This window comes from Corapipo altera, unplaced genomic scaffold, assembly GCF_003945725.1.
Source record: "Corapipo altera isolate COAL_440 unplaced genomic scaffold, ASM394572v1 0, whole genome shotgun sequence".
In the NCBI taxonomy this organism is placed as follows: Eukaryota; Metazoa; Chordata; class Aves; order Passeriformes; family Pipridae; genus Corapipo; species Corapipo altera.
Genome location: NW_020884872.1, coordinates 29,947,383 through 29,970,938, shown reverse-complemented (window position 1 = coordinate 29,970,938; position 23,556 = coordinate 29,947,383). Strand labels below are relative to the sequence as shown.

General features: G+C 40.8%; 1 protein-coding gene across 1 annotated transcript; it reads left to right on the top strand.

Annotated features, from left to right (window-relative positions):
- The first annotated feature begins 8,871 nt into the window (after nucleotides 1–8,871).
- Nucleotides 8,872–22,777, top strand: CNOT11 (CCR4-NOT transcription complex subunit 11). Its single transcript, XM_027641579.1, has 7 exons — nucleotides 8,872–9,277; nucleotides 10,653–10,817; nucleotides 15,166–15,318; nucleotides 15,854–16,056; nucleotides 16,833–17,035; nucleotides 19,865–19,961; nucleotides 22,435–22,777. The coding sequence occupies exons 1-7, from the start codon at nucleotides 8,872–8,874 to the stop codon at nucleotides 22,630–22,632; spliced, it is 1,425 nt and encodes a 474-aa protein (XP_027497380.1). The 3' UTR covers nucleotides 22,633–22,777.
- Nucleotides 22,778–23,556: the final 779 nt, after the last annotated feature.

Sequence of the window (23,556 nt, the reverse complement as noted above, 5' to 3'; positions counted from 1 at the left end):
CTAAAAATAAATGGCTTTATTCGCCTCTGGGAATAAAGCAGAATGTCTCTCACATCTTTACAAAACATTTGTTTCTGTGTATACTTATAAATAGTCATGATGAGAGAGGAAGTTTGCACTGGATTTTGAGCAAAGAATTAAAAGGAAGAGCAGGAGGTGCATGAATTTCCAAATCTGGGATCCTTTCAGGAATATGGAGGAATGAATACAGGGCCTTGTACACCAATGCCCCATTACCCATGTGTATATGTTGCTGCCCTGCAAACCAGCCACCCATTGGGCAATTTTTCACACCCCCACAGAATGAATGCCCTTTTACTGCACCGGTGTTAAATGATGTGCTTTAGACCAAACCCTTCCTGCACTTGGAGGTCAGCATACTCTCTCAGGTGTAAGTGAGCAACACGGAAATTGCTGTATTTGTTCAGATTTATCATCTAGGAATTCCTGTCCGATGGTGACCAAGACAAGATACGACAGAGGAAATAATCCCCAAAATGGTCTCATCTATCATTAAGAGTTTGTATAAGCCTTCTAAATTTTACTTTCCTGCATTTACTTTAGATATTTTGTTATCTTTGGAAATGTCACAGGCCTCCTTATAACCTTGGCCTTGATGACAGCCTGTAGCAGTAAGTTCATTTTATGCATGCTGTATATAAAATGCTTTTTGTCTATGAGATTTAAATTTACTACCCTTCGTTGAACCAGTAGCACTGGGAATTTGGACTTTTATTGTCATGCTTAACAGACAGGGAACAAACTAGTTCCATGTCCTCTAGAAACTTCTGATTATTGTAAGATAAGTGATGATGTAACATCAAAAGAACAGTTTTTACAGCAGGGAATTCCCTCGTGGCAGATGGGCAGAACAGAAGCAGTTGTATCATAGATCTCCTTTGCTTGTGCACTACCTGTTAGCTTTTGTTTCAATCACCTATGCACAGAAGCCCCTTCTTCCAGAGACATACTAGAATATCCATTACAGGAATATTTCCTAGTCCCAGAAAACACTGTACTGAGGACTGTCACTAGAGGTAGTCCTTGTCCTGAAGAATTTAAGTTTAAAATATGAAAGACCAGCACACTGTGGGAAAAAGGGTTGCAACACACCACTGGAAGATTAGAAAAGGAACAAATATCTTGCCTGCAGGTATGACTGGGGCTCTTACCAGGAGTTAACCTTAACTCAATGTCAAACTTGATCTTGTTTCCCCAGGGGATGGGATTGATCCATCCTAACTTAAAAGTCAAAAATGAGATGTCTGAGCTCGTGATTCTACAATCCCTACACGATCACCAAAAGAATTAGGCACTTCCAGGAGACCGTTCATGTGACCTATCTTAAATAAAAAGGTAACAGTAATTTCTTCTGTTTTCGACTATATGCATTTGAGATTTCTTCTCAGACTGGTTTAAGATCCATGCCCTGCTCTACTGCTTTTATCAGAGTTACTTTTACTATCACCATCTATTCAAGATAGACTAAGACAGTCTTCTTGCTCATCTCCGATAGATGTGTCTCTGGTATGAGCAGAAATAGACCTTTACTTACATTTTAATAACAAAACATATGCCTATGCCTGTCTTAGGTACCTTATTTGATAGACAGTTTTGAATTTCTCAGGTAACCTCTGAAAATTGTGTACTATAATTTAAGCCTAAATACTGGGAACTAATAATAATTCAAAAAGCATCTCAGACTTCTCAATCATTTGCATATTCTCAGAAATTTGCTCCTGACCTTACTTGTATAATGTTCTTGAAAGAAAACCACAGAGGTTGAAAAAACATCTGAACAAAATGGCAATGAAAGCAGCTGATTTTTTTTTTAAGCTCAGTAGCAAACCCCCTGTCTAATTATATGCAACTGCAATGAAGTCTGAGTCATGACTTGTCAGATGATCCTCTTGATGTGGCTACAAACTAACAGCTCTACACTGGAAAAGCAAGTGAACTGAAGACCTTACCAAAGCACAAGTCTTCCTTGTTTCCCTGGTCCCTTGCTTTTCTCTCTTTTTCTGTGTATTACCTGATGTTCAATCAACCCATAGGGCAGAAAACATATTTCCTAATATCTTGATAGTGTCATGCACATTTATGTTGCTGTACAGATTGATGTGCAAAGAATATGAGTGATGCTGTGAAAAGACAGAAGGGCAAGGTTAATATCCCATGCAAACTTGACTTGTATTCACTTTTTATAAACAATCTCTGAAAAAACATGTTGCAGCACTGGAAAAAGCAGGTCTTTGCTTATAACACTAGTAAAATATATGGCTGGTACAGCCTGGCAATTCTGCTGATAGTTTTACGTCCAAGTAGCCACACAGGCAGGCCAGTCAGGGCACTATATGGCTGCTTCACATCTTGCTCATTGACTTCTCAGAAACCTCTCTTGAAAATAAAACTCTCCATAGGATGCAACTACTGAGTTATTCATCAAAAGGGATGTGTATGTTTGCTGATGTGATTTTATTTTTTGTATTTCTTTGTCCATCCACTTAGCCTGAATAAGGCTGTCCCATAACTCAGGTATCTCCTGTCTAGAGGGCATCCTTGGGCAGTTTACTTCACTCCGGAGCTAACATGTTCTATTCTCTGACAGCATTGACTGCATGGGGATCATTAAAATCTTTACTGGGACCAGAGCAGATCAGCAAAGCTGTATCTGGATACTGTGAATTTGTGTTTTTCCCTTGTATTTCCTTGTACAAAGTATTATGGTACTATGGCTTGCTTTTTTTAAGAGATAGAAAATTATATACTTCCAATGCGGCTGCTTGCAACAAATAGATTGTGGGCCAGGGGGAGAGACATTCAGTAGATAGAGGCTGTGAAGTTTTTTTAGTAGAGAGACATTGGGATGCATTTGCCTTGTCTTTGAGTCACATTAAATATACACACTGTTAAAAGGCTATTGAAATGTTCAAATGTCAGTGTTTCAAATGAAAATCAATAGCATGCTATTAGGCTAATTATATTGCTGTTATGGATCATTAAAATGTATTTAAAAGCTTTCAGCAGAAACCAAGAGATGGGATGAATAACAAGACAGTTTGAGGACGTGCAGCATACTTAGAAGGCAATAAAGAGTCAGGCACAAGAGAAACTTTGTAGGCAATTGGAAAGAAAGCCCAGCAAAAAGCTCACTGGGTGTTTCAAATGTATGGGAACATGAGAAAACAAATGATACAGAACTCAGGACACAGACAAATGAGTGGAGCTGAACCACTGCTAGAGGAAAAAAAAATTGTCAAATATTTCTAAAGATACTTCTATAAATGGGTCCTTGTGGTTTGAGGTTTTCTCTTTGCCTGGTCTATATAGATTGCTGTACCACAATGCTCAGTGATGTCCCTAAAAATACTGCTGACATTTTGCCTTCTTACACAAAAGGATTATATTAGGTCCTAAAAGCACATTTAGAAATTTAGCTTTTCCAAGCATCTTTCAGGTCAAATGTCATGTCAAAAAGTGTCACATTATCAGATACTCTAACATACGTCTTTTCTATCTGATATAGATTTCTAATGAGAAAATTTTTATTTACTATTTAAATATGGAGGGGGTGTTTATACATGAATAACTACTTACATACACATACACATACATATATATATATATAAGACTAAGAGAGATTTCTTACTAAGTTTATGAAATTTTCTTTCTAAAGGGAAAGAATGGGAAGAAGTGACTCTCCCAGTGGCTGGGAGTTCAAATGAGGAAGAAGGACAACAAATTTCTAGCACTACACAGATGTAGTCCTATCCTTTTATACCTGATTGCCATCGAGCACATGTTTGCATTGTTCCTGGAGCAGGACTAGAACACAGACCACCCACCATGCTGGATGTCACCAAACACACACTCACTGAAACCATCAGGCCTTGCTTTTGCTTCCTTCCCCTTGCAGTGAATCTTCAATCTCTGTAATTATACATGGTAATTTCAGCCAGAGGAGATGAAGAGTCCCCTCTACTCCTAATAGCCATAGCCTGTGCTGGAGCTTAAAACCCTGTAGGCAGAGGAAGAAAGAGAACCTGAATCTCCCACTTCCTCGACAAGAGTTCCCTAATGAACTCAGAATTACTGAACATTCTTTCAGAAAGTGGATTTAAAATTTGCAGCTTAAACATAAAGTACTTTCTCCTGCAATGTTATCTGCATAGCTAAAGATTAACTGAAATTGATTTCAGATTAAAATAGAACCATAAAGCGCAAATCAAGTCATGGAGCCAGGGAATGGAAATAGTTCCATTTGAGTCAGATGTGCAATTGCACAGCTCAAATTAAAAATGCTGAGTGCTCAAATTAAAGTTCATGGTGAAGAGCTCCCGAGCGATGCACAGACTGAATGTTTTCACACAAAACATATGCTCAGTTATTTTAAAATTACAAATGGATTAAAAAAAAATCCTGTCTGAATAAAGAGCCACAAAAAAAAAGGACAAATGAAAATATTATTTTGCTTCAAATAGTTTTTGGAGGAAAACGTGTTTCTGAGTTATCAAGGAAGGGTTTCCTCATCACAAGAAGGGTCTATGCAAAGATACATGTGCAAACAGCCATACTTTATGCTGCTTTTATGTGCCAGTACGACCCTGCTGGAGTTTCACCATTAATTTAAATCAGGCCAATTCCATCTCTTCTGGAAGTGTCCAACATTCAAGAAAACATTAATTTACATGTGTGAGCATCTGCCATGTGAATACTGGTTTAAAAAACCAGAATTATCACTAAACTCACAGTAGTTAAAGGAATTCAGCAACAAACATATTTATTTCAAGTGTTCAGCACTTATGAAGCCATTCATGCAAGTGATATTTTTGGTGTTTCTTAAGTGCTTTTCAAGTTGTATCCAAGATGCCTTGGCAGCTTTGAGGGCTGACTAATAAGTGAAGATGTGTTCTCACGCAATTATTCAGGAATACTTTCAGGCATTGTTAGCATGCCAATGGTGTTGATTACTCTAGGAATAACAAAATCTGTTTCTGCATTGGTGGTCCTATCTTGTGTTTTGAGTTGAAGAGATGAACTAGTAAGAAAAACATGCAATTGTCACTAGAAAGACACACATGAAGAAATACATACAAAATGCTTCTACTCCTTCCTCTCTCTGATATGTTGCTACTTAAAATACACTGTAGACAGGATGGGTCACTTAAACTACTATGGAAAGGAATTTGCGTACAAGAGAGAATTCTCATGAGAATAAACAGAACAATCTGGAAGTGCTTTAATTTACCCTTTAAGGTGTGATTTAATTCCTTTCTACTGTGTCCTTCCCAAATGAAAGGTGGAATAAAAGACACGCTGGTGAGAGTTGTTTCCTAGGTATTCAGCCTCTTTGCTAGAAGAAACTCAAATACTTGCTGCACAGCAAGTCAATGTCTTTTTAACATGTTTTTTTCTCCTTTTAAATGTTGTCTTTTTGTATTGATCCTTCATTAGTAGTTTTTTTTCCTATTGCCTGCAATGCAGTTTGTGTTCCTTATGCATCATCTAAAATACAATAACAAACAATTATATAATCAATTTTAACAAGGAAAGAAGGAAAAACAACTTCAATGCTCAAATGACACAGCCTCTCCCTTAGCTCAGGAAATCTCAGTGTTCTCCCTTGGTTGTGAATCTAATTTTCCAGTAGCAATTACTATTTATCAGAGGCTGATGTTCTTTTAAATACTAAAACAATAGCATACTAATGGTCAAATAATTAGTAAAGCTGTATTTGTATTTGGAAAGGCTTACCTTCCAAATTAGATTGTCTGTCATTTTTCATCTAGAATCTCTGCATTTCTATCAACATTTATGAGCCAACAGGACAGTGTTACACAAGTAAACTCAGAGTCAGTAATTTAAGTATAGCCCCAATCCCTTCGATCCTCTTTAGGAACTCAAAACCATGATTTTTACTGAGGTTCTTATTCAAACCCAAACGTAAAGAATGACAGGTATATTTTATGCTTGTATTGGCCATTTAATAGCCATTTTATAAGCCATCTAAAAGAAATGGAATATGCTCAGCCAGCTCCCAGAGGAGTCATTCTGCAAAGGGATAAAAATGAACCGTTCCCTTTACAACGTGAGACTGTGCTGCAGTGAGGTATCTCCTCCGGAATCTGACCCCCCTGACCCACTGAGGTAGCAGGGGGCCCCAAGCCTCCTCCTTGAGTGCAATGTGATCCATTTCAGAAATCAAATCTGGCTGAGAACTCATTTTATTTGAGTCTGCACTAGTATCACATACTCTCGCTTCTTCATTACACGTTTTGAGCCTAAGAATATCCAACGCACTCATGTGTCCAAAAAATACAGGGCCCTGTGCAGTCACAGAAACATTCTTCTGCAGTATGCTTCATACCCCAGGAGTATTTTACCCCCATCTTTTCCTTAGATTAAGGATTTTCCTGCCCTGAAATGGCAATCAATTTAAAATCATTCTGACTTCAAAATTGCCTTTGTCAATTAATGCTTGTATCCATCCCACTTCCTATTAAGTATTCCATCTTCTAAACTGTGAGCTTTCCTGTTCTGACCAGAAACCTTTTAATTTGGATAGAATAATTTCAGATGGCTGCATTAGTGAGCACATGAGTCACACAACTTCTTTGCTATCTTAGTCATTGGGGAAACTTTCTATTGCTCCAAAGTCCATTTCTGCAGTTCTGCTTACATTATTCCAGTAAGCACAACATCAGAGTGGCTTATGTTTCTGAAATTTACAGGAAAAGAAGAGGCAGCTTTCACTTTCCAAACATGTTTCTTCTTTTTGCTCTGATGTCTTCAGCAGAGTTTGCTATTGGGAGCAGGCTGTACAAAAAAGACAACCTGGACAGAAGCATCACAGGTTTGTTCAGGTGCATTGCTGGGTGATTAGCACCCAGCAAACTGTACCTCAATTTAAGGCACAATTTTAGACGTGATCATTTCTAACCATAAACTTCATCCCAAAAATGAACAAATACAACTTTTGCCAGCACATCAGAAACAGAAAATCTGCTGGTCAGTCTGAGGTCCACACTTTTCCAAGTTCTTCAGCTCACCCTAGCACACACATACACAGTTTACTTCCTCAGCAATTTGCAATATTTCGATCTTCTTCCCAAATCTTACAATTGAAGTCCTTGCTGCAGTTGTAAATTCTAAATTGGCCTAAACTTCCAAGTAATCCTTTGTGTCCCTGAATATGCTGGCCATGTTAGGCAGCTCACTGGCATCCTCTTCCATCTACTTTACTATTCTAGCAGTGTATCTTGCAAGATACACAAGCAGACCTCTCAGTGTGATCCAGTCCACTAATGAGTAGCTGCTCTATCAACAAGGCTTTCAGATCATGCCTCACCTGGCTGTAGACCCTGTTTTTTCTCCCCAAACCATCATTTTTTTAACAGCTGTATATGTACCCTTTACACCTTTGGTATCCGGGTTTCCTTCACATCAGTAATGTGAATCAGGGATCACCTCTGTTATTTGATCTATATGAGGAACACGAGCTTTCAATTTATTTTGGAAACTGAATCCCATCTCTTACATCAGTGTGGCTAACTGGAAAGCCAAGGTCTTCTCTGGGCTGGGTGACTTGGGTGGAACACTGATACTACAAGAATCAGTGCCTGCTCTCAGAACTTCTCAAGCCCTTCTCCTCTCAGCACATTCCACAGAAAGCCCTTTGTCCAGGCCATGACCTCAGCACTTATTCAGGCTGCGCCTGTGAGTTGCTGTCCTGCCAGATGAACTTCCACAGGATAAACCAGTGAAAGAGATCATCCCACTTAACAGAGATGGGATTCCACCCCCAGCTCCCAGACACTGATGCGCACCATCCTTCAGCTTCACTGAGAGCCCCACCAGCAAAGTGGATATTCTCAACTGAACTGGACCATGGAAGAAACGGATGAACACCAGCCCTCCAGGACGCACTTTGGGCAGGACGGAGATGGGCAGCAGGAGCAGGTTAACACAGCCTTCCCTTTGAACACCAGAGGCAAGGCAAGGCAAGACTGCCACGGCTGCCGGCTGGAACACAGCCCTGGCGTCTCTTTCCTGTCCCTCTCCCAGGGACACACAGAGCCTCTGAGTGTATGGAACGTGCCTTCATGCCCATTCAAGGTGGTGACAGGGGAAGGTGCCAGGGGTGAGGCTTCCTTTCCTACGGAAAGCAGTGGGATATCACACAGCGCTCCACCACCTCCTTGGGCAGCCCATTCCATCACCCTTTCTGTGAAGAAATTCCTCCTAATGTCCAACCTAAACCACCCCTAGCACAGCTTGAGCCTATGTCCTCTTGTCCTGTCACTGGCTGCCTGGGAGAAGGAGCCAACCCCCACATGGCTACAACCTCCTGTCAGGGTAGCCCAAGCCTCCTCTTCTCCAGGCTCAACAGCCGCAGCCCTCTCAGCCGCTCCTCGTGGGAGCTGTGCTCCAGACCCTTCAATGGACCCAATCCATGGTGTAACCGTTCCGCCGTTAAACGGCACGGCCACGAGGTGTTCCTCGGCCAGCGAAAACCCCTGGACGCACAGCCGGGCAGGACGAGGAAAGCAGCGATGGCGGCTCGAGGAGGCGGGGCCCCGCTCCAGCCCGCGAGCATCCCGGGCGGGGAGCAGCGCGTTCCCCGTTCCCCCCCGCGCCCCTCCCGGCCCGGCCCCGCCGCCGCCACGCCACCCCTGCCGGCGCCCCCTGCCGGCTCCCCGCGGGGCCGCGCGGGCCAACGCCCCGCCCCCGTGGGACCGCCCGGGCCAATCACGGTGCGACCCGGCCGCGCGTGCCGCCCCGCCCCCGGAACGCCCCGGTAGCCTTTACGGCAGCGCCGTAAAGCGCAAGTGGCAGGGAGGGTGGTGGGGCCGGGGTTTTGGTCGGGGTCGGATGCCCGGGGGCGGCGGGAGCCCCGCGCCCGGCACGCAGGTGGGAGCGGAGGCGGGCGAGGCGGCGGCGGGCGGCAGGATGAGCCTGTCGCCGAAGGAGCTGTCGAGCCTGCTGAGCATCGTGTCGGAGGAGGCGGGCGGCAGCACCTTCGAGGGTCTCTCCAGCGCCTTCCACCACTATTTCGGGAAGGCCGAGCACTTCCGGCTGGGCTCGGTGCTCGTCCTGCTGCTGCAGCAGCCCGACCTGCTGCCCAGCCCCGCGCAGCGGCTCACCGCGCTGTACCTGCTGTGGGAGATGTACCGCACCGAGCCCCTCGCCGCCAACCCATTCGCCGCCGTCTTCGCGCACCTGCTGAACCCCGCGCCCGAGCGCGGCGGCGACGAGGCGGAGCGCACCCCGCTCTCAGGTGTGTCCCATCGCCGGGGCAGCGGGCGGCACGGGGGCCCTCCCGGGAAAAGCCGTGGGAGTTCTGCACGGCCGGCGGCTCCGGGCTCGGTGTCAGACAGGCCGCCTACAGGGACCTCACCGCGCTCTGCATCTGTCTGAGGGAGCTGGAGCTGTTTGGCCTGGAGAGCAGGAGGATCAGGGGAGACCTTATTACTCTCTACCTGAAAGGAGGTTGTAGCCAGGTGGGGGTTGGTGATGTGACATTGGAATAGACTGTCCAGGGAAGTGGTAGAGTCACCGTCCCTGGAGGTGTTTAAGGAATGACTGGACATGGCACTTAGTGCCATGGTCTAGTTTTCGTGGTGGTGTTTGGTCATTGTTTGGACTTGATGATCTCAGAGGTCTTTTCTAACTTAACTGATTCTGTGATAACACAGAATTTTTTTGAAGAAAGCCATTACAAAAACCTGGAGGTGGCAAGAGGCTTCTGACAGCTTTGAAGCTGTGAAACAAACCTCTTAGAGACAAGTACATGAAACACTTTTTACCCTCTTCAGTAAATACAAGTGTGACAGCAGTGTGTAAATCGGTTTCTAAGAAAAATATCCTGTTGGAGGGAGTCCTGAGGAGGGCCACCAAATTAATTAGGAGAATGGAGCACCTCTCAGCACAAGGAAATGCTGAGAGAATTGGATTTGTTCAGCCTGGAGAAGGCAAGACTTCAGGGTGACCTAATTGCAGCCTTCCAGTCCCTGAAGGGAGACTATAAGAAAAAAGGAGATGGACCTTTTTACAAGGACCTGTAGTGACAGAACGAGGGGGAATGGCTTCAAACTGAGACTAGGTTTAGATTAGATATTAGTAAAAAGCTCTTTACTGTGCAGATGGTGAGACAGTGGAACAGGTTGCCCAGAGAAGCTGTGGATGCCCCATCCCTGGAAGTGTTCAAGACCAGGCTGGATGGAGTTCTGAGCAACCTGGTCTAATGGAAGGTATCCCTGCCTGTGGCAGAGGGATTGGAACAAGATGGTCTTTAAGGTTCCTTCTGACCCAAACCATTCTCTGATTCTGTGAATTGCGATGTAAGGTCATACTTAGTAGCTCACTGGTTGTCTGGATTGTAAAGTGTGTGAACCACTGTGAGTGACTTAGCCTCAGATTTTGCATGTCAAGATGCATAACAGTGATCAGTGTAGTGCTGCATTTTGCATTGCTTTAGGAACTGAGTAGGTAACAATTTTCTGTGTGCACACAGACTCTTCAGCTGCACTGACCTTGCCATAAATAATACATCAGTTTGCATTTTAGTTTTGCTTGTTATACAAGAAGCACATGGAAACTGTTAATGCTCCTGCATTAAAAAACAGGAATTGTTTTTCACTGTGTGTCCACAGGCTTCTTACCTCCCATAACTCCTCCAGAAAAATTCTTTCTTTCTCAACTGATGTTGGCCCCTCCTAGAGAGCTGTTCAAGAAGACTCCTCGGCAGATTGCTGCAATGGATGTGGGGAACATGGCCCAGTCAGTGGATATAAGCGGGCTTCAGCTGGCATTAGCAGGTAAGGAAGGTTTGTGGCTCTGGTTCTCTTATGAATTGAAACTGTAATTGTACCATGACTCTGAGTTACTGGAGAAACACTCTCATCTGTCCTAAATATGGAAAAGTTTGAACTGTGCTGTAGTGTCTTCAAGCCCTTGTTCCAGCACAGGGAGAAACTTCAGCAGATATTACACCTTAACTCTTATCCTCCTTAACAGTAGCTTTTTAAGCACGTATGCCACTGCCTTAAATATGAGAGCATTTTGCATGTATAGGAAGGTGTTAATCTAAAGCTTTGTGGGTTTTTTGGGTTTTTTTAAGGGTGGAAGTTTTTTGTTTTATTTTGTGGGTGTTTTTTCTGTATTTTTATCCCTTTTCACCCTTCGCAATATTTCTAGTGTGAGAGAAAAAGCATAGCTGTCACACTGCTGTCTTGTACCAGTACTGCTGTACCTGGCAAATTGACTATTACTTATTACAATTATATCATCAGTTTATTATAAAGTTACATCTTGCAGCATTAGCTCAAGAGTGGGAAAGTGATCCACTTTTGCTAGATTGAAAGGAAAAGCAATGTGATGCTTATCCTTTGACAGGAGAACATGAGGAGGAATGTGATTGTTCAGGTCACATTGACTGATGAGTCACATCTGGAGCTAATCTGAAATATATTGTTGGGAAGAAGGTGCCGGTTTGAACACCAAAAAATACTGTTTTTTTTTCTCTAGGTATGTGCAAATAGACCTGCTTGCTTGAAAACTGACCATCCCACTTCTGTATCAGTACAATGTGGTTTATTGCACTATTTAGACTTTCTCTGTCCTGCAGTTGTATCTTGGTATTGTAATTTTTTTCTCTAGACTCTGACATTGACTTGTGATGCTGTGGTACACTGTCCCTTATTCACAGCGTACAAATGTCCTCTGGTGTCCTCCTTAGCTGCTATTTCCAGACTGTGGGATCTTTTAAAAACGCAGATTCAACACCCTAACATACCATCACGGGCAAGACAAACCCTTCTGGTTCTTGTTCTGTTCATCCTGTCTGTATTTCCCAGAATACTTTAGCAAATTCAGATTTTGTGAAACTTCAGGTAACTTGATTTTTACCATAAGACATATGTGATGCCTTAAGAAGCCTGGAGATGATTTTTTCCTTTGTTTTTATTTGTTTTGCCCTTGGTACTGTGTTTGCCTTCTGAAGAGTTTGTTCATATTACAAATGAAATCATAGGATAAGAGAATGGTTTGGGTTGGGAGGGACCTTAAAGATCATCTAGTTCCAACCCCCCTGCCATGGGTAGAGAGAGCTTCCACTAGACCAGGTTGTTCAAAGCCCTGTCCAATGTGGTCTTGAACACTTCCCAGGGATGGGGCATCCACAGCTTCTCTGGGCAACCTCAAAATGGTAGTTGGATGAATGGGTACTCCAGGCCACATATTTTAATTTGTTCTTTTTTAAAATACAAGTCAGTGGTGGCTGAAAGTACAATACAAAGTCATTGATGGTGCTTTGCAAAATTAAACCCTGTGAGATGTGCGTGTATAATTGTTTAAATAATCCAGTAAACATGCACAACTAATTGCTTATGAGCCATAATAGGAGTTATGTAAAAAATCATCTGCATCTGAAAAAGTTTATGCTGTTTTACTCAGGCTTCTTGCTGGAGCTCCCTAGAACAACTGTCTGCTCTCCAGTCACTTTCTTAGAAGATGAATAGTTTGCTTGTTTTGTAAAGTGTGATTTCTTTCACAAGTGTTCAGTATATTTCTCCTAATGATTCAGTATGCAGGATGAAGCTGGTGTAGGATGATGGCACAGTAGACGCAATGTTTGTGGTGTTGTGTTTACACTTCCCCCCTCCATATTTCACAGAATGTAACAACTGGAAGACTTGGTAGCCCTTCAAAATTGTGGTCCCTGAGATTGAGGGGTAGTTAGAGCAGGATGATTTTGACTTGCTTTAGCATATACCTGCAAAATCAACTTAAATAACTTAGAAAGCATTAACTTTTTTCAATCAGTTTATCTTTTCCAATCCTTGTGTTTTTTAAAGGGAGGAAAAACACTTGGCTTGTCTTCTGAACTTGAACTCACTGTGACAATTGTAGCTGTATGGTAGTATTTCTATTTTTGATTTTCTTTTTTATTTCTAGTGTTTATCCGCCTCCCATCTCCCCTTCCCAGAAAAAAAAAAATAGAATGCTGGATAGAGCATTTTGGGAATGAGTATTAAAACTTGCTCTGTTCTCTTCTCCTTTTGATCTACAGAGAACTAATTCAAGCTTTGGTATTTCCCTATTATGATGTGGTGTGTTATCCTATCAAAAATGTAATTTTCTCCTCGTTGAAGGGATGGGTCTTCTGGCAAAGTACTCCTAAGTGACTGCTACCTCTTGTTTGATCTGGGAGTAACTGACCTGTATTAAAGTAAAGTTTTTAATACATTGTAGAGCTTTCTTTAAGAATCAAAGGAAATTTCTTTTTATCTGTAAAAAGAAAAAAAAAGCTCCATAGAGGAACCTAAGAGTTTGTTTTCAGTTTAAATTTTTAAAATCTAAATGTCTTAGTTTAAGGTGCTATATTATTTTCTGTTAAATACCTTGTTCTAATTCTTACTTCTGCTTACCTGAAACTATTGATTCAGCCCTAATTCTCAAAGCAGTGAGGGTGAACTGAGCTTCAATGCAAATAACTAAGGGCTTGGGCAGATTTCTGAAATCTGTGAATTGAAATATTTCTAGTTAAGCATCAGTAATAATTTCAGATTATGAGGTTACAAACAAATTAGTGACCTACTGACTGGTGAATTTAAGTTCTAGGGTACAAATGAAAAAACACAAAAAACCCACCCAATGTCTCCCCTTCACTCCTGCACTTCATTTGTTAAATCAGCCCTTCTGTCCAGTGGCTAAGTGAAAGTACTCAGGAGACGGAGTTTGAAACAATTTATTAAGTAGAAGACATGTTTTATTAACCAGCTCATTTGGACTTTGCCTTTAAAATGGTTTTTTGTTTAAATAACTGAAAAGTATGCTAGTTGTTGCCTTTAATAGAGAAACATACCCTACTGTGCTGCTTTGGTGAGTATATGTGCAAATATTTGCATTATCTGAAATAGTTGGGTAAAGTAGGACAGAAAGCCACTGGGTGGTACTTTGTTTTGATGATCCTTTTGTCACTCACAGTTTCAGCATCTCTTGCAGATTTGGTTGGAGTCATATGAAATAGTTCATGTGCGTGGGAAGCTGGGAAGCATCAACATGGTTGCACAGAAAGGAGCAAGCACACTTTGCTTAGAAGTCTTAGGGCACACAAAATATGACAGCACTACACTCAATTAGCCAGGAAAAGGAGTTTAGTTTCATGTGGAACTTCTTCAAGGGATTTCTTGTGTGGTACCAACAATTTTGGACTTCAGTTTGCTTAAGGCTTAATCTGCTTCCTGGTGTTCTGTGTTAATGGGCTGGGAGGGAGGAGTGTCAGGTAGTGTTTCTGTAGTGGGGATTTTTCTGGTTTTCGTTCTTCGGAGTTTTTTTGCCAAAGCAATGGAAAACATGATCTCTCCAAATAGTACATAGAAGATTAGCCATCAAGTCTTCAGATACAGAAGAGTGATAGATTGTGACAGAAGAGCACGTAAAAATCTGACAATGCTAGTATTGAGCCTCCATATTTTCTTTTTGGCCACTTTTTCTTCAAGTCTTTGGCTGTATATACTAACCTTAATTTTATTTTTATGTAACTTGTTTATGTTCCGTAGTTTGGCCTTCAAAGGGACACTTTCAGCTCCTTTCAGGTTTGCTTTGATGACAATCTCTCTAGAATCACATAACAGTTAAAACTCCACTGTTTTCCATAGGAGCATTGACTGTGGCTTGACAGTGAATGCACCAGTATGTTAGGCAATGCCACAGAAATGTGTTGGGTGAATTTGAATAGCTGACTTTGGGTCTAGCATGACCATTGTCTTCTGTGAATGGATCCATGTAGATTTCTCACTTTCCTGCTCTGAGAGTAAGTGATTACAAAATTAGATACACCATGTGAACAATTTCAGGAGTAGCATGGGAACCTAATAATGTGCTTTTGGATGCAGATTACATCAGTTACCTACCTTTTCTAGAGCAAAGACTAAGTTTAAGATTAATTTCTATTTCTTCTTTATCCTTGCTGCATACCTCAGTCCCTTGCCTGTCAGCTGGCACTCTTACTACTAGCTGCCTGATGCTGTACTAAATTGCATGTTGATGTTATCTGGGTTTTTTTTTAACCTTGTTCTTTTTTTTAAAGCTGCTTGTTTTTCTCTACCTTTAGTATTCAAGGCACCTCTGTTTCAATTTTATGCTTTAATATTCTTCTTTCAGAACGCCAGTCCGAGTTGCCAACACAGAGCAAGGCCAGCTTCCCCAGCATTCTCAGTGATCCTGACCCAGATTCTTCCAACTCTGGTTTTGACAGCTCTGTTGCTTCCCAGATCACAGAAGCCTTAGTGAGTGGACCAAAACCTCCTATAGAAAGTATGTGCATTTTCACATCTTTGTTTCTGTAATGTGACATCCTGTGTTATTCTACTTCTTCAGATAAAATATAATGGAATTGAGAAGTATGAAATGGGAGTTAAGATGAAGGAAACAGCACAAGACTGCACTGTCAGGCTATCTGTAGATCAGATTCCATAGTGTTCACATTTTCAGACTTTGAAAAATCTGGAGTCTGTCTTCAAGCTCTTCCCCACGTCGTCTGTTGGCTAACAGATCTTAGACCCTGCACTAAGATCTGCATTGGCTGGTAACACCTCCCAGGGAAGCATGAGGGGGAAAAGACCATGGGATCAGTAACTTAGTGATCTGAATCAAGAGGAAAAACAGACTGATGTAATGGTATCACTAAAAATCATAAATAAATGTTTTTCTGGGAGGCAAATAGGATTGTAATGCTGTTCTCAGTGTTATAGTGGCTTAAAGACATAGGGGCTTTGGGCATTCTTTTTTTACTGATGTAAAACCAAATACCCACAGCCTAAGAAAACATTTCACTCTGTTGCCATTTTAGGTCACTTCCGACCAGAGTTTATTCGACCACCGCCTCCACTCCATATATGTGAGGATGAACTGGCATGGTTAAATCCCATCGAGCCAGATCACACAATTCAGTGGGATAAATCAATGTGTGTTAAGAACAGCACTGGAGTGGAGATAAAAAGAATCATGGCAAAAGCTTTTAAAAGTCCTTTGACTTCCCCACAGCAAACACAGGTGAGTATGATGCACTTTGCTGTCTAAAACGATTCCCTAACAAGCTGTGTAACTCATGTATTATAGAAAACTTTGAGCACTTTAAATGATCTGAGTTTGGATTCAGGAAACTCCTAGTACTTCAAATTGTAAAAACCCAAGAATTTTGACTTGGGTTTGTATTATTTAGGAAGAAATCCTTAAACTCCATAGCAGTGACTGGATGTAGTTACAGTTTATCAATAAGTGACACCGATATTTTTCTGCATGGAAAAATCTTCATATAACTGAGTTATTCATGCTTCTGTGGAAGCTGTTGATAAACAATTATTTCAGAAATACCAACACCAAATTATTTATTTTTTCTCAATTTGATAATATTACCCCTGATTTCAGTGGGCTTTTCTTCATAATCATTATGCTGACACTATAAAATAATCCTTATTCACAGAACTCTTTCTGACAACAGTGAACCTGAAATTGAGATTTTCTTCTGCTGGACAGGAAACTAAAGAAGGCTGAAACTTTTCATGTGTTTTTTTTCTCTCTTCTTTACCACCCACTGATGAAAGACTGCTAAATGCCTTATTAAAGGTTTTATGGCCACAGTTGTCTGTACATGGAAATTTTAAAGTAGACCTCTGGTGTTCTTTCAATTGAGAAGCCTCTATCTAAAAGGTTATCATTCTCCTGTATCTTAGATGTATTATAGTAGTTTCTTCAAACAGTAACATGAATGGTTGTGGAAAAACAAACTGAGAGTTTTTGGGTTTTTTTGTGTTTTTTTTTCTTCACAGCTCCTTGGAGAATTAGAAAAGGATCCCAAGCTTGTTTACCATATTGGTCTCACTCCTGCCAAATTGCCAGACCTGGTTGAAAACAATCCTTTGGTAGCTATAGAAATGTTGCTGAAACTAATGCAATCTAGTCAAATAACAGAGTATTTTTCTGTCTTGGTCAACATGGACATGTCCTTACATTCAATGGAAGTTGTAAATCGGTGAGTATGATCTTAAATATACCAAGGTTTTGCTAAGTATGTAAAACAAATAAATGAACAGTTACTAAGTGATTTTGAGGCTGGCCACAGGGCTGTATTTAGATGCATGCCAAACACTACCAAAAGTAACAGGAACGGAAGAAACAGCTAGTCAGATTACAGTGTAGGAAAAGAGTATCAACCTCTCATTCCCTTTTCAATTTCTTTATGGTGTTTTTGTTGGATTTTTTTTTTCATACAGTTTTAATAATAAGTCTCAGTGTTCTCTGATTAATCCTGAAAGGAAGAATGTGCTGTGGATTTGTTGCTTTTTATGACTACTGGACTGTCTAATGCTGTTTCTTTCATAAAGGCTTTACTTCCTTTCCTGTAGTTCCTTATTGGTGGTGCCTGTAGTTTAAGGAAAAAACCTCTTATTTTGGTCCAGACTAAGTTTATACAGTTAGTTGAGGGTGGGTATTAAAGAACTGGACCTCTCAAACATCTTCAGTGCTGAGTTGAGAGAGCACTGCCAGTTTTTAAGTTCCTTTTTACAGCCTTGCTATTTTAAAATACAACTGTAATGTTAACAGCTTCCTATTAGCAGCAGCAAAATTGCAACAGGAAAAAACCCTCACAATTTCCCAGGAGAAAGATGTGATATTGGAGGTATATATTACACTTTACTTTAATTATGATTTTATATAATTGTTTAAATTAAAGTAATTTTATATTAATTATTCATAACATACCATATTAGGTATGGTAAAAAGCTAATTTCTTGCACAGGTGCTTTGCTAGTTAATATTTCAGTCCCTGCTCCAAGAATGGAGAGGCCTATTTTCTTTAGAAAACACTGTATTACTGTCTAATATTAGCAAAGTGTTTCTCCTTTGAAAAGAATAGGGAAATACATGTCCTGTTGTACATAACTTCAGCTGGAGTTGATGTCTGCTAGAAGATTATTTTATCAAACTGATACACTGAGCTAAAAACAGTATTTAAAATGGTGTCACTTAAGAGAGCCTGTCACTGCAATCTGTAATATGTCTGAATGTTTCCTTCAGACCTCAGGTTCTGGTTAATATATAAATTTCCCTAGCAAGTAGACGTCCTATGTCCCAGGAAGCTGCAGGTTTAGTTCCTGCCTTGCAAAATGACCAGTTACTGAATGTGTTTGTTTTTGAACTGTAGTGATTGACACCTCCTCTAATGGGTCACAAGAATTCATGTTCTTTTTCTCATACCTAAAAGTTCAGCCTCATCTCTAGCTTCCATCTTTTCTTCCATCTGAGAGAGCAGTTGTGTTTAATTAGGACATCTGGAAATGTTCATTTTGATCCTTCTTGAGGCATGCCTGTGTAGGAGATAGAAGAGTACAGTGGGACAAAGGGCAGCTATTGTGAGAATCCTCCACAGTTAATTCCACGTGGCTAATCTGCCTAATCCCAATTTGCATTCTTGATGCAGCTTAAATGAACAAAAGGTGTTATTGTTAAATGGTGGCCCTGCTTTAGGTTCATGCCCTGTTTTCATTGAGAATAACTTTTGCATATTGATACAACCCCTTTTCTTAACAGAATGCTAGCCCCTTAAATAGGAAACCTTCTCAGACAGCTAATCCCCACAAACTACAGAAGTACATCTGTCTTACATTCTTCCATTTCTGAATGGCAGTTACTGAATGTGAACTACCAAATCAGCCTTCTTGAGCAGTCTTTTTGCAGCAGGGTCAAATTGCACTTAAATATCATTTGAGGAAAGAAACATACCTGAAACAAATCCCTCCCTACTGGTGCAGAGTGACAGCAGTTACTGCCCTGAATGCCCAGGATAGCTACACCACCAGGCATGCTGGTTCTCCCACACCACAGCTACCATAGGAACAACTATCAAGCTGACAAATGACTGTCAGTGCAAACAGGGAGACACTGATTTTTAAGTGAAATAAGACAAAAATTTGAAACTACACTTGAAATGAAACCATGCACCTTTTTCCCTATTGCCCCCTTTTCACTACTTGAGATAGGACTGATTGGATTTACTTGGGTCAAAATCTGTTGTAACCTTATGGCAGTTCTACATTTAGCATATGTTGTTATCTTAAAAGAGCTGTACTGCTCTTTCAGTTAAGAAACAGTGGCAACTCAAATACATTGGTAGTCAGTATTGTTAAAACACAAATAGGTGTGCTTTGCTGTTAAACCTTAAAAATACACCAGTACCATTCTTTGATGCAATAGTTCTCCAATTCTTCTGTAGTAACAAGCTTCTGAGATTATCGTGCATCATCAATCTTCAGTTAAGTTTTTCATCTAGTCAGGGTCTCTTATTTTAACTGTAGAGATTCATACTGCTCCAGATACTAGGACTGAAACTTACAGCTGAAGGAACTAAAAAACTGATATTTTGCAGTAATAAAGTAGTTATTCCAGTTGTATACATAAGGAAGGATTTCAGCATCTAGAATCAGTACATGAAATTCAAATATGAATAAGCAAAATGGTATCGCAGTGCTTATTGCAAAGAACCTTGGTGCTCAAGACAGCTAGAGGGCCTCGTTGTAAATTGGAAAGTAGTGTCACTGACTCATTTGTGTAATGTTTTAGCTGTGTCAGATATACTAGAAACCAATCTAACTCAGCTTCTGTGTCAGAGTTAAAATAAAACGTTTTGGACTCTTAATGAAGAAATTTAAATATGTAGAAATGTCTGTGGAAGCTGTCAAAAATCAGCTCTGTATGACAGGACTGGGAATAAACTAATATCACAGGTCTAACTTACTTATTTTGCAAGAGAATCACTAGAACTATGGTTTCATAAACCACTGGACATTTTTTATTTGAACAGACTTACTACTGCAGTTGATCTCCCACCTGAATTTATTCATCTTTATATCTCCAATTGTATTTCCACCTGTGAACAGATTAAAGACAAATATATGCAGGTGAGTACTTGAATAAATTGGTTTGGAAAAAGTGTCCCATATATTGCTCTGTTTAATATGTGCTGTGATTTTATAAGGCTGATAAGCATCAAGTCATTGTCTTACTGTTTCTTTATTTCAAAGGCACATTTTCTTTCCTAACACAGTTAACATAGTGTTTAACAGATGGTTCTGCACTTTTTTATAAGACTTCACAGGTAATTACTGTTCCCTGTTTTTCTGTAGACATCGTACATCTCTTCTTGGCAAAACTGCAGTTTTATGTGACTGGGGTTCTTACATCCAAAAGGTTTATCTGTCACTCACCCTTTTTTTCTCCCCCAGTATTAGTTTGCCTTCTGCTTAGTTTTAAGCTTCAAGCTTGTTTTCTATACAAGTGTGCCCAACACTTCCAGACCTCTGAGATGATGTTACAAAACTCACATGGAAGTCTCACTTTTCAATAGTGACCCGTAACAGCTTGCAAGTCTTTTGTCTTCTTAAGACCATACTCTACTTCACAAGCCTGTCATACTCCTTCAGTACCAGCATGCAAGTTATAGCCACTTTAAGAATCCCTGACTGGGGAGGATCAGGGGAAACCTGGGGAGGTTTCCACACCTTCAGCATGCAGGGTTGTCTGTGTGCTGTGTGAGGTACTTCCTTCTCTCCTGATCTGTTGGTTTCACCAAATGACTAGAACTTGTTTTCTTGGGTACGTCATTGGTAAAAAATAGTTCCATGTTCAGTTTACCCAAGGCTTTGTGAATCTTGACCAAATCCTGCCTCAGCTTTTTCCTCTCAATACTGAAGAACTGCAGCCTCATTATTCTCTTGCAACAAGGCAGCTGTTCCTTAAGCTTTTTTGGTGTCCTTCTCTAGTGCTTTCTCCAGCTCTACTATATCCTTAAGCTACAGAGATGAAAAGTGTGCACGGTACAGAGAGCGGGGTTGCAGTGGGGTTTGAGATAGCAGCAACCCTCCTTCTGTCTTGTTCTTGGAACCCTTCCAGATGGTGACTAACCATTTGTTATCTTCTGGTGGTTTCTGATGCTTCTCTGCTTTGAGACTCTGCCAAACACACGAGTGACTTGACCTGTGACTTGACCTGTGACCTGCTGAATAGCTGCTGTGCCTATTACATTTGGTAGTGGAACAGGAAAATAGCAACAGACCTGGACTGCAGCTGAGAATATGCCCAGAGTGGGACACTGTGCTCAAAGGGGCTCGTGCTTGAAGAGACCATGTAGGAGCTGTGCTTCAGGCACACATGGGACAAAAGAATAGAGGGTCAAGGAACACATACTGATCCCTAAGCAGCAGGCAGAGCTTGGGAGATCTAACACTTTCTTAATGTGTATAAGGCCGCACTGACATAAGATGTTTTGTTTGAAAAGTATGGTACAAAACTACTATTGGAAATGATCTTCAGAGACTGGGAGTCGGCCAGTATCTTGCATTTGTTCTTTTACTCCGAGTTTCACGTTCCTCAATTATTAGTTACTCTTGTAACTAACTTGTATTGCAGAGAAAGCATGATGCCTTTTGATTGCAGTGAAGGAAATTGGTTGTTCAGTTTCTGAATTCTCTTGTAGCAAATTTTGCAGTAGTAATCTATCAAGCCCCTCAGTTCTGTCTGATAAACATCGTACATGTATATAGTTGCTTTTAGAGAAAGGTGTGGGTTCAGCTCTTTCTCGTAATATGAAGTAGTATGAGACCACTTAACGATAAAGATCTGCTTTCGTCCTTGGGGAAGAATGTGCTCTGTGTAAAGCAGAGAGCAGTGACTGGATCTGTGTATGACAAACTGTAGGTGCCAGTTCCTAGGCCTTCACTTCCCACCTCCTAGCATGCTCTTCAAGGTGTTACCTAAGCAGCTCTTAAGGAGGAACACTTCCAAGATCCCCTCTTTTCATTGGAAGTGAGCCATAAACTCTGAGGCATATTCTTGGATTAGGTGTCCCTGGAACTGTCTTTCCTTCTAAGATAGAGCAAGAGGGTCATCTGCTAATTCAGCAGCAAAGCACTTTCCATGAAGGAAGTTGGGAATCAGTTCTGTTTCTGTCACTTCCCATCTGGAGTGCCTTGATAATGTGATGGGAATTTTGAGATAGAAGCTTGTTCATTTTACTTTATAGTGTTATTGTAGAAAGTAAGACTAAGCAAGACCCAAATGATATCGTCTTCAACTATTATCCTTTCTTTCTGCCTTTATTCAGAGATTACATAACAAATTAAGTGCAGTGCATAGGTGGGTCTGGTGCTTCATATATACATGGGATTAATCTTGAGAAAGCTCCTCTATCCAGAAGTACAGAACTATAAAGCAGAGGATTCAATTTTTTCATTGAAAAAGCTGAAGTACCAGATAGCTGATGAAGCTAAACTGCTCCTGAAATGCCTCACTTGCACTGCTGAGGGCCAACAGTCCTTCACTGATTAGGCTGCAGACATTTATTTGGATTATGAAACCATGTCTCTTTTTTTTCAGAACCGCTTGGTACGTCTTGTTTGTGTCTTTCTTCAGTCTTTAATCAGAAACAAAATTATTAATGTACAGGACTTGTTTATAGAAGTGCAAGCATTCTGTATTGAGTTCAGTCGGATACGAGAAGCAGCTGGCCTCTTCAGATTGCTGAAGACACTGGACACAGGGGAAAATCCATCAGAAATGAAAACGTCAAAATAAAGTGACTGTCACTGGCAAAAAACCCCTTGTGCCAGCATTCTATACTAATTGTCTATTTTAAACTTAAATCTCTGGACTGTGTAATACATTATAAATAGCATTTTATGCATTTAAACAATAAATAAGGATTTTTCTGATACACGTGTTAAAGTTTGTGAAATGTGTTAGGTGTTACAAAGTTTAACCATAGTCAAAAATAGTGTATGTTGTATGTATGTCCTGAGATTCAGGGTCTAATTCCAGAGAGATTATAAATGATACCTAGCATTTCACAGCCAATTTAAGTATTAATCTGCCACTCGCAGTTTTGTGCCCAAAACTTTTTGTATATACCTTTATACAAGTTGACTTGAGTTAAGTAACTTCCTTGTTTTGCCCTTTGTTCACTGTGTAAGGCCTCCTAGGAGCTGGATACAACTCCTAAAAACGCATGGCGGTTTTAGTGAGTAAGAAAATGTCTGTCTTGATGTCTAAAAACTGCTAAAGGCTTATTGTTACATGGCAGAAATGAAGTGTTGGGTGCTGTAGGCTCAAAGTGGTACTCTCTCTTTGCAAGATCACTGAGTATTTCCAGAATCATGCCATCAGGAGCTGAAATACCACACCTATTTCATGCTTGTGAGAAAATTTTACAGAGGAAAGATGGTGCCGTTGCTTCCATAAAAATCCAAGGCATGAGCCTCTTCCTGCTTCCATACTTGCATAGGCAGTTGCTCTGTGGCTGCCAAAGTTAAAATAGTGTCTTCCTTCTAAAGCATAGAGGGGTAGTACCATTCACATGGTTAAATGCCTGGTGCTGGGGAAACTGGGGAAGGAGTCCACATAACTATTCTACTATCAGCTTAAAATAATAGCTGCTGTTATTCAAGCCTTGAGACTGAAAAGGAAAGTAACTGGAAAAGCTGACTAGTTCCAATTTAATGC

What these genes read in the sequence shown, in the direction of transcription:
- CNOT11 (XM_027641579.1), top strand. Translation starts at nt 8,872, where the DNA reads ATGCCCGGGGGCGGCGGGAGCCCCGCGCCCGGCACGCAGGTGGGAGCG. An exon ending in CTTCCCCACAGCAAACACAG is followed by an intron (nt 16,057 to 16,832) that starts GTGAGTATGATG and finishes TTTTCTTCACAG; the next exon opens with CTCCTTGGAGAATTAGAAAA. An exon ending in TCAATGGAAGTTGTAAATCG is followed by an intron (nt 17,036 to 19,864) that starts GTGAGTATGATC and finishes TTATTTGAACAG; the next exon opens with ACTTACTACTGCAGTTGATC.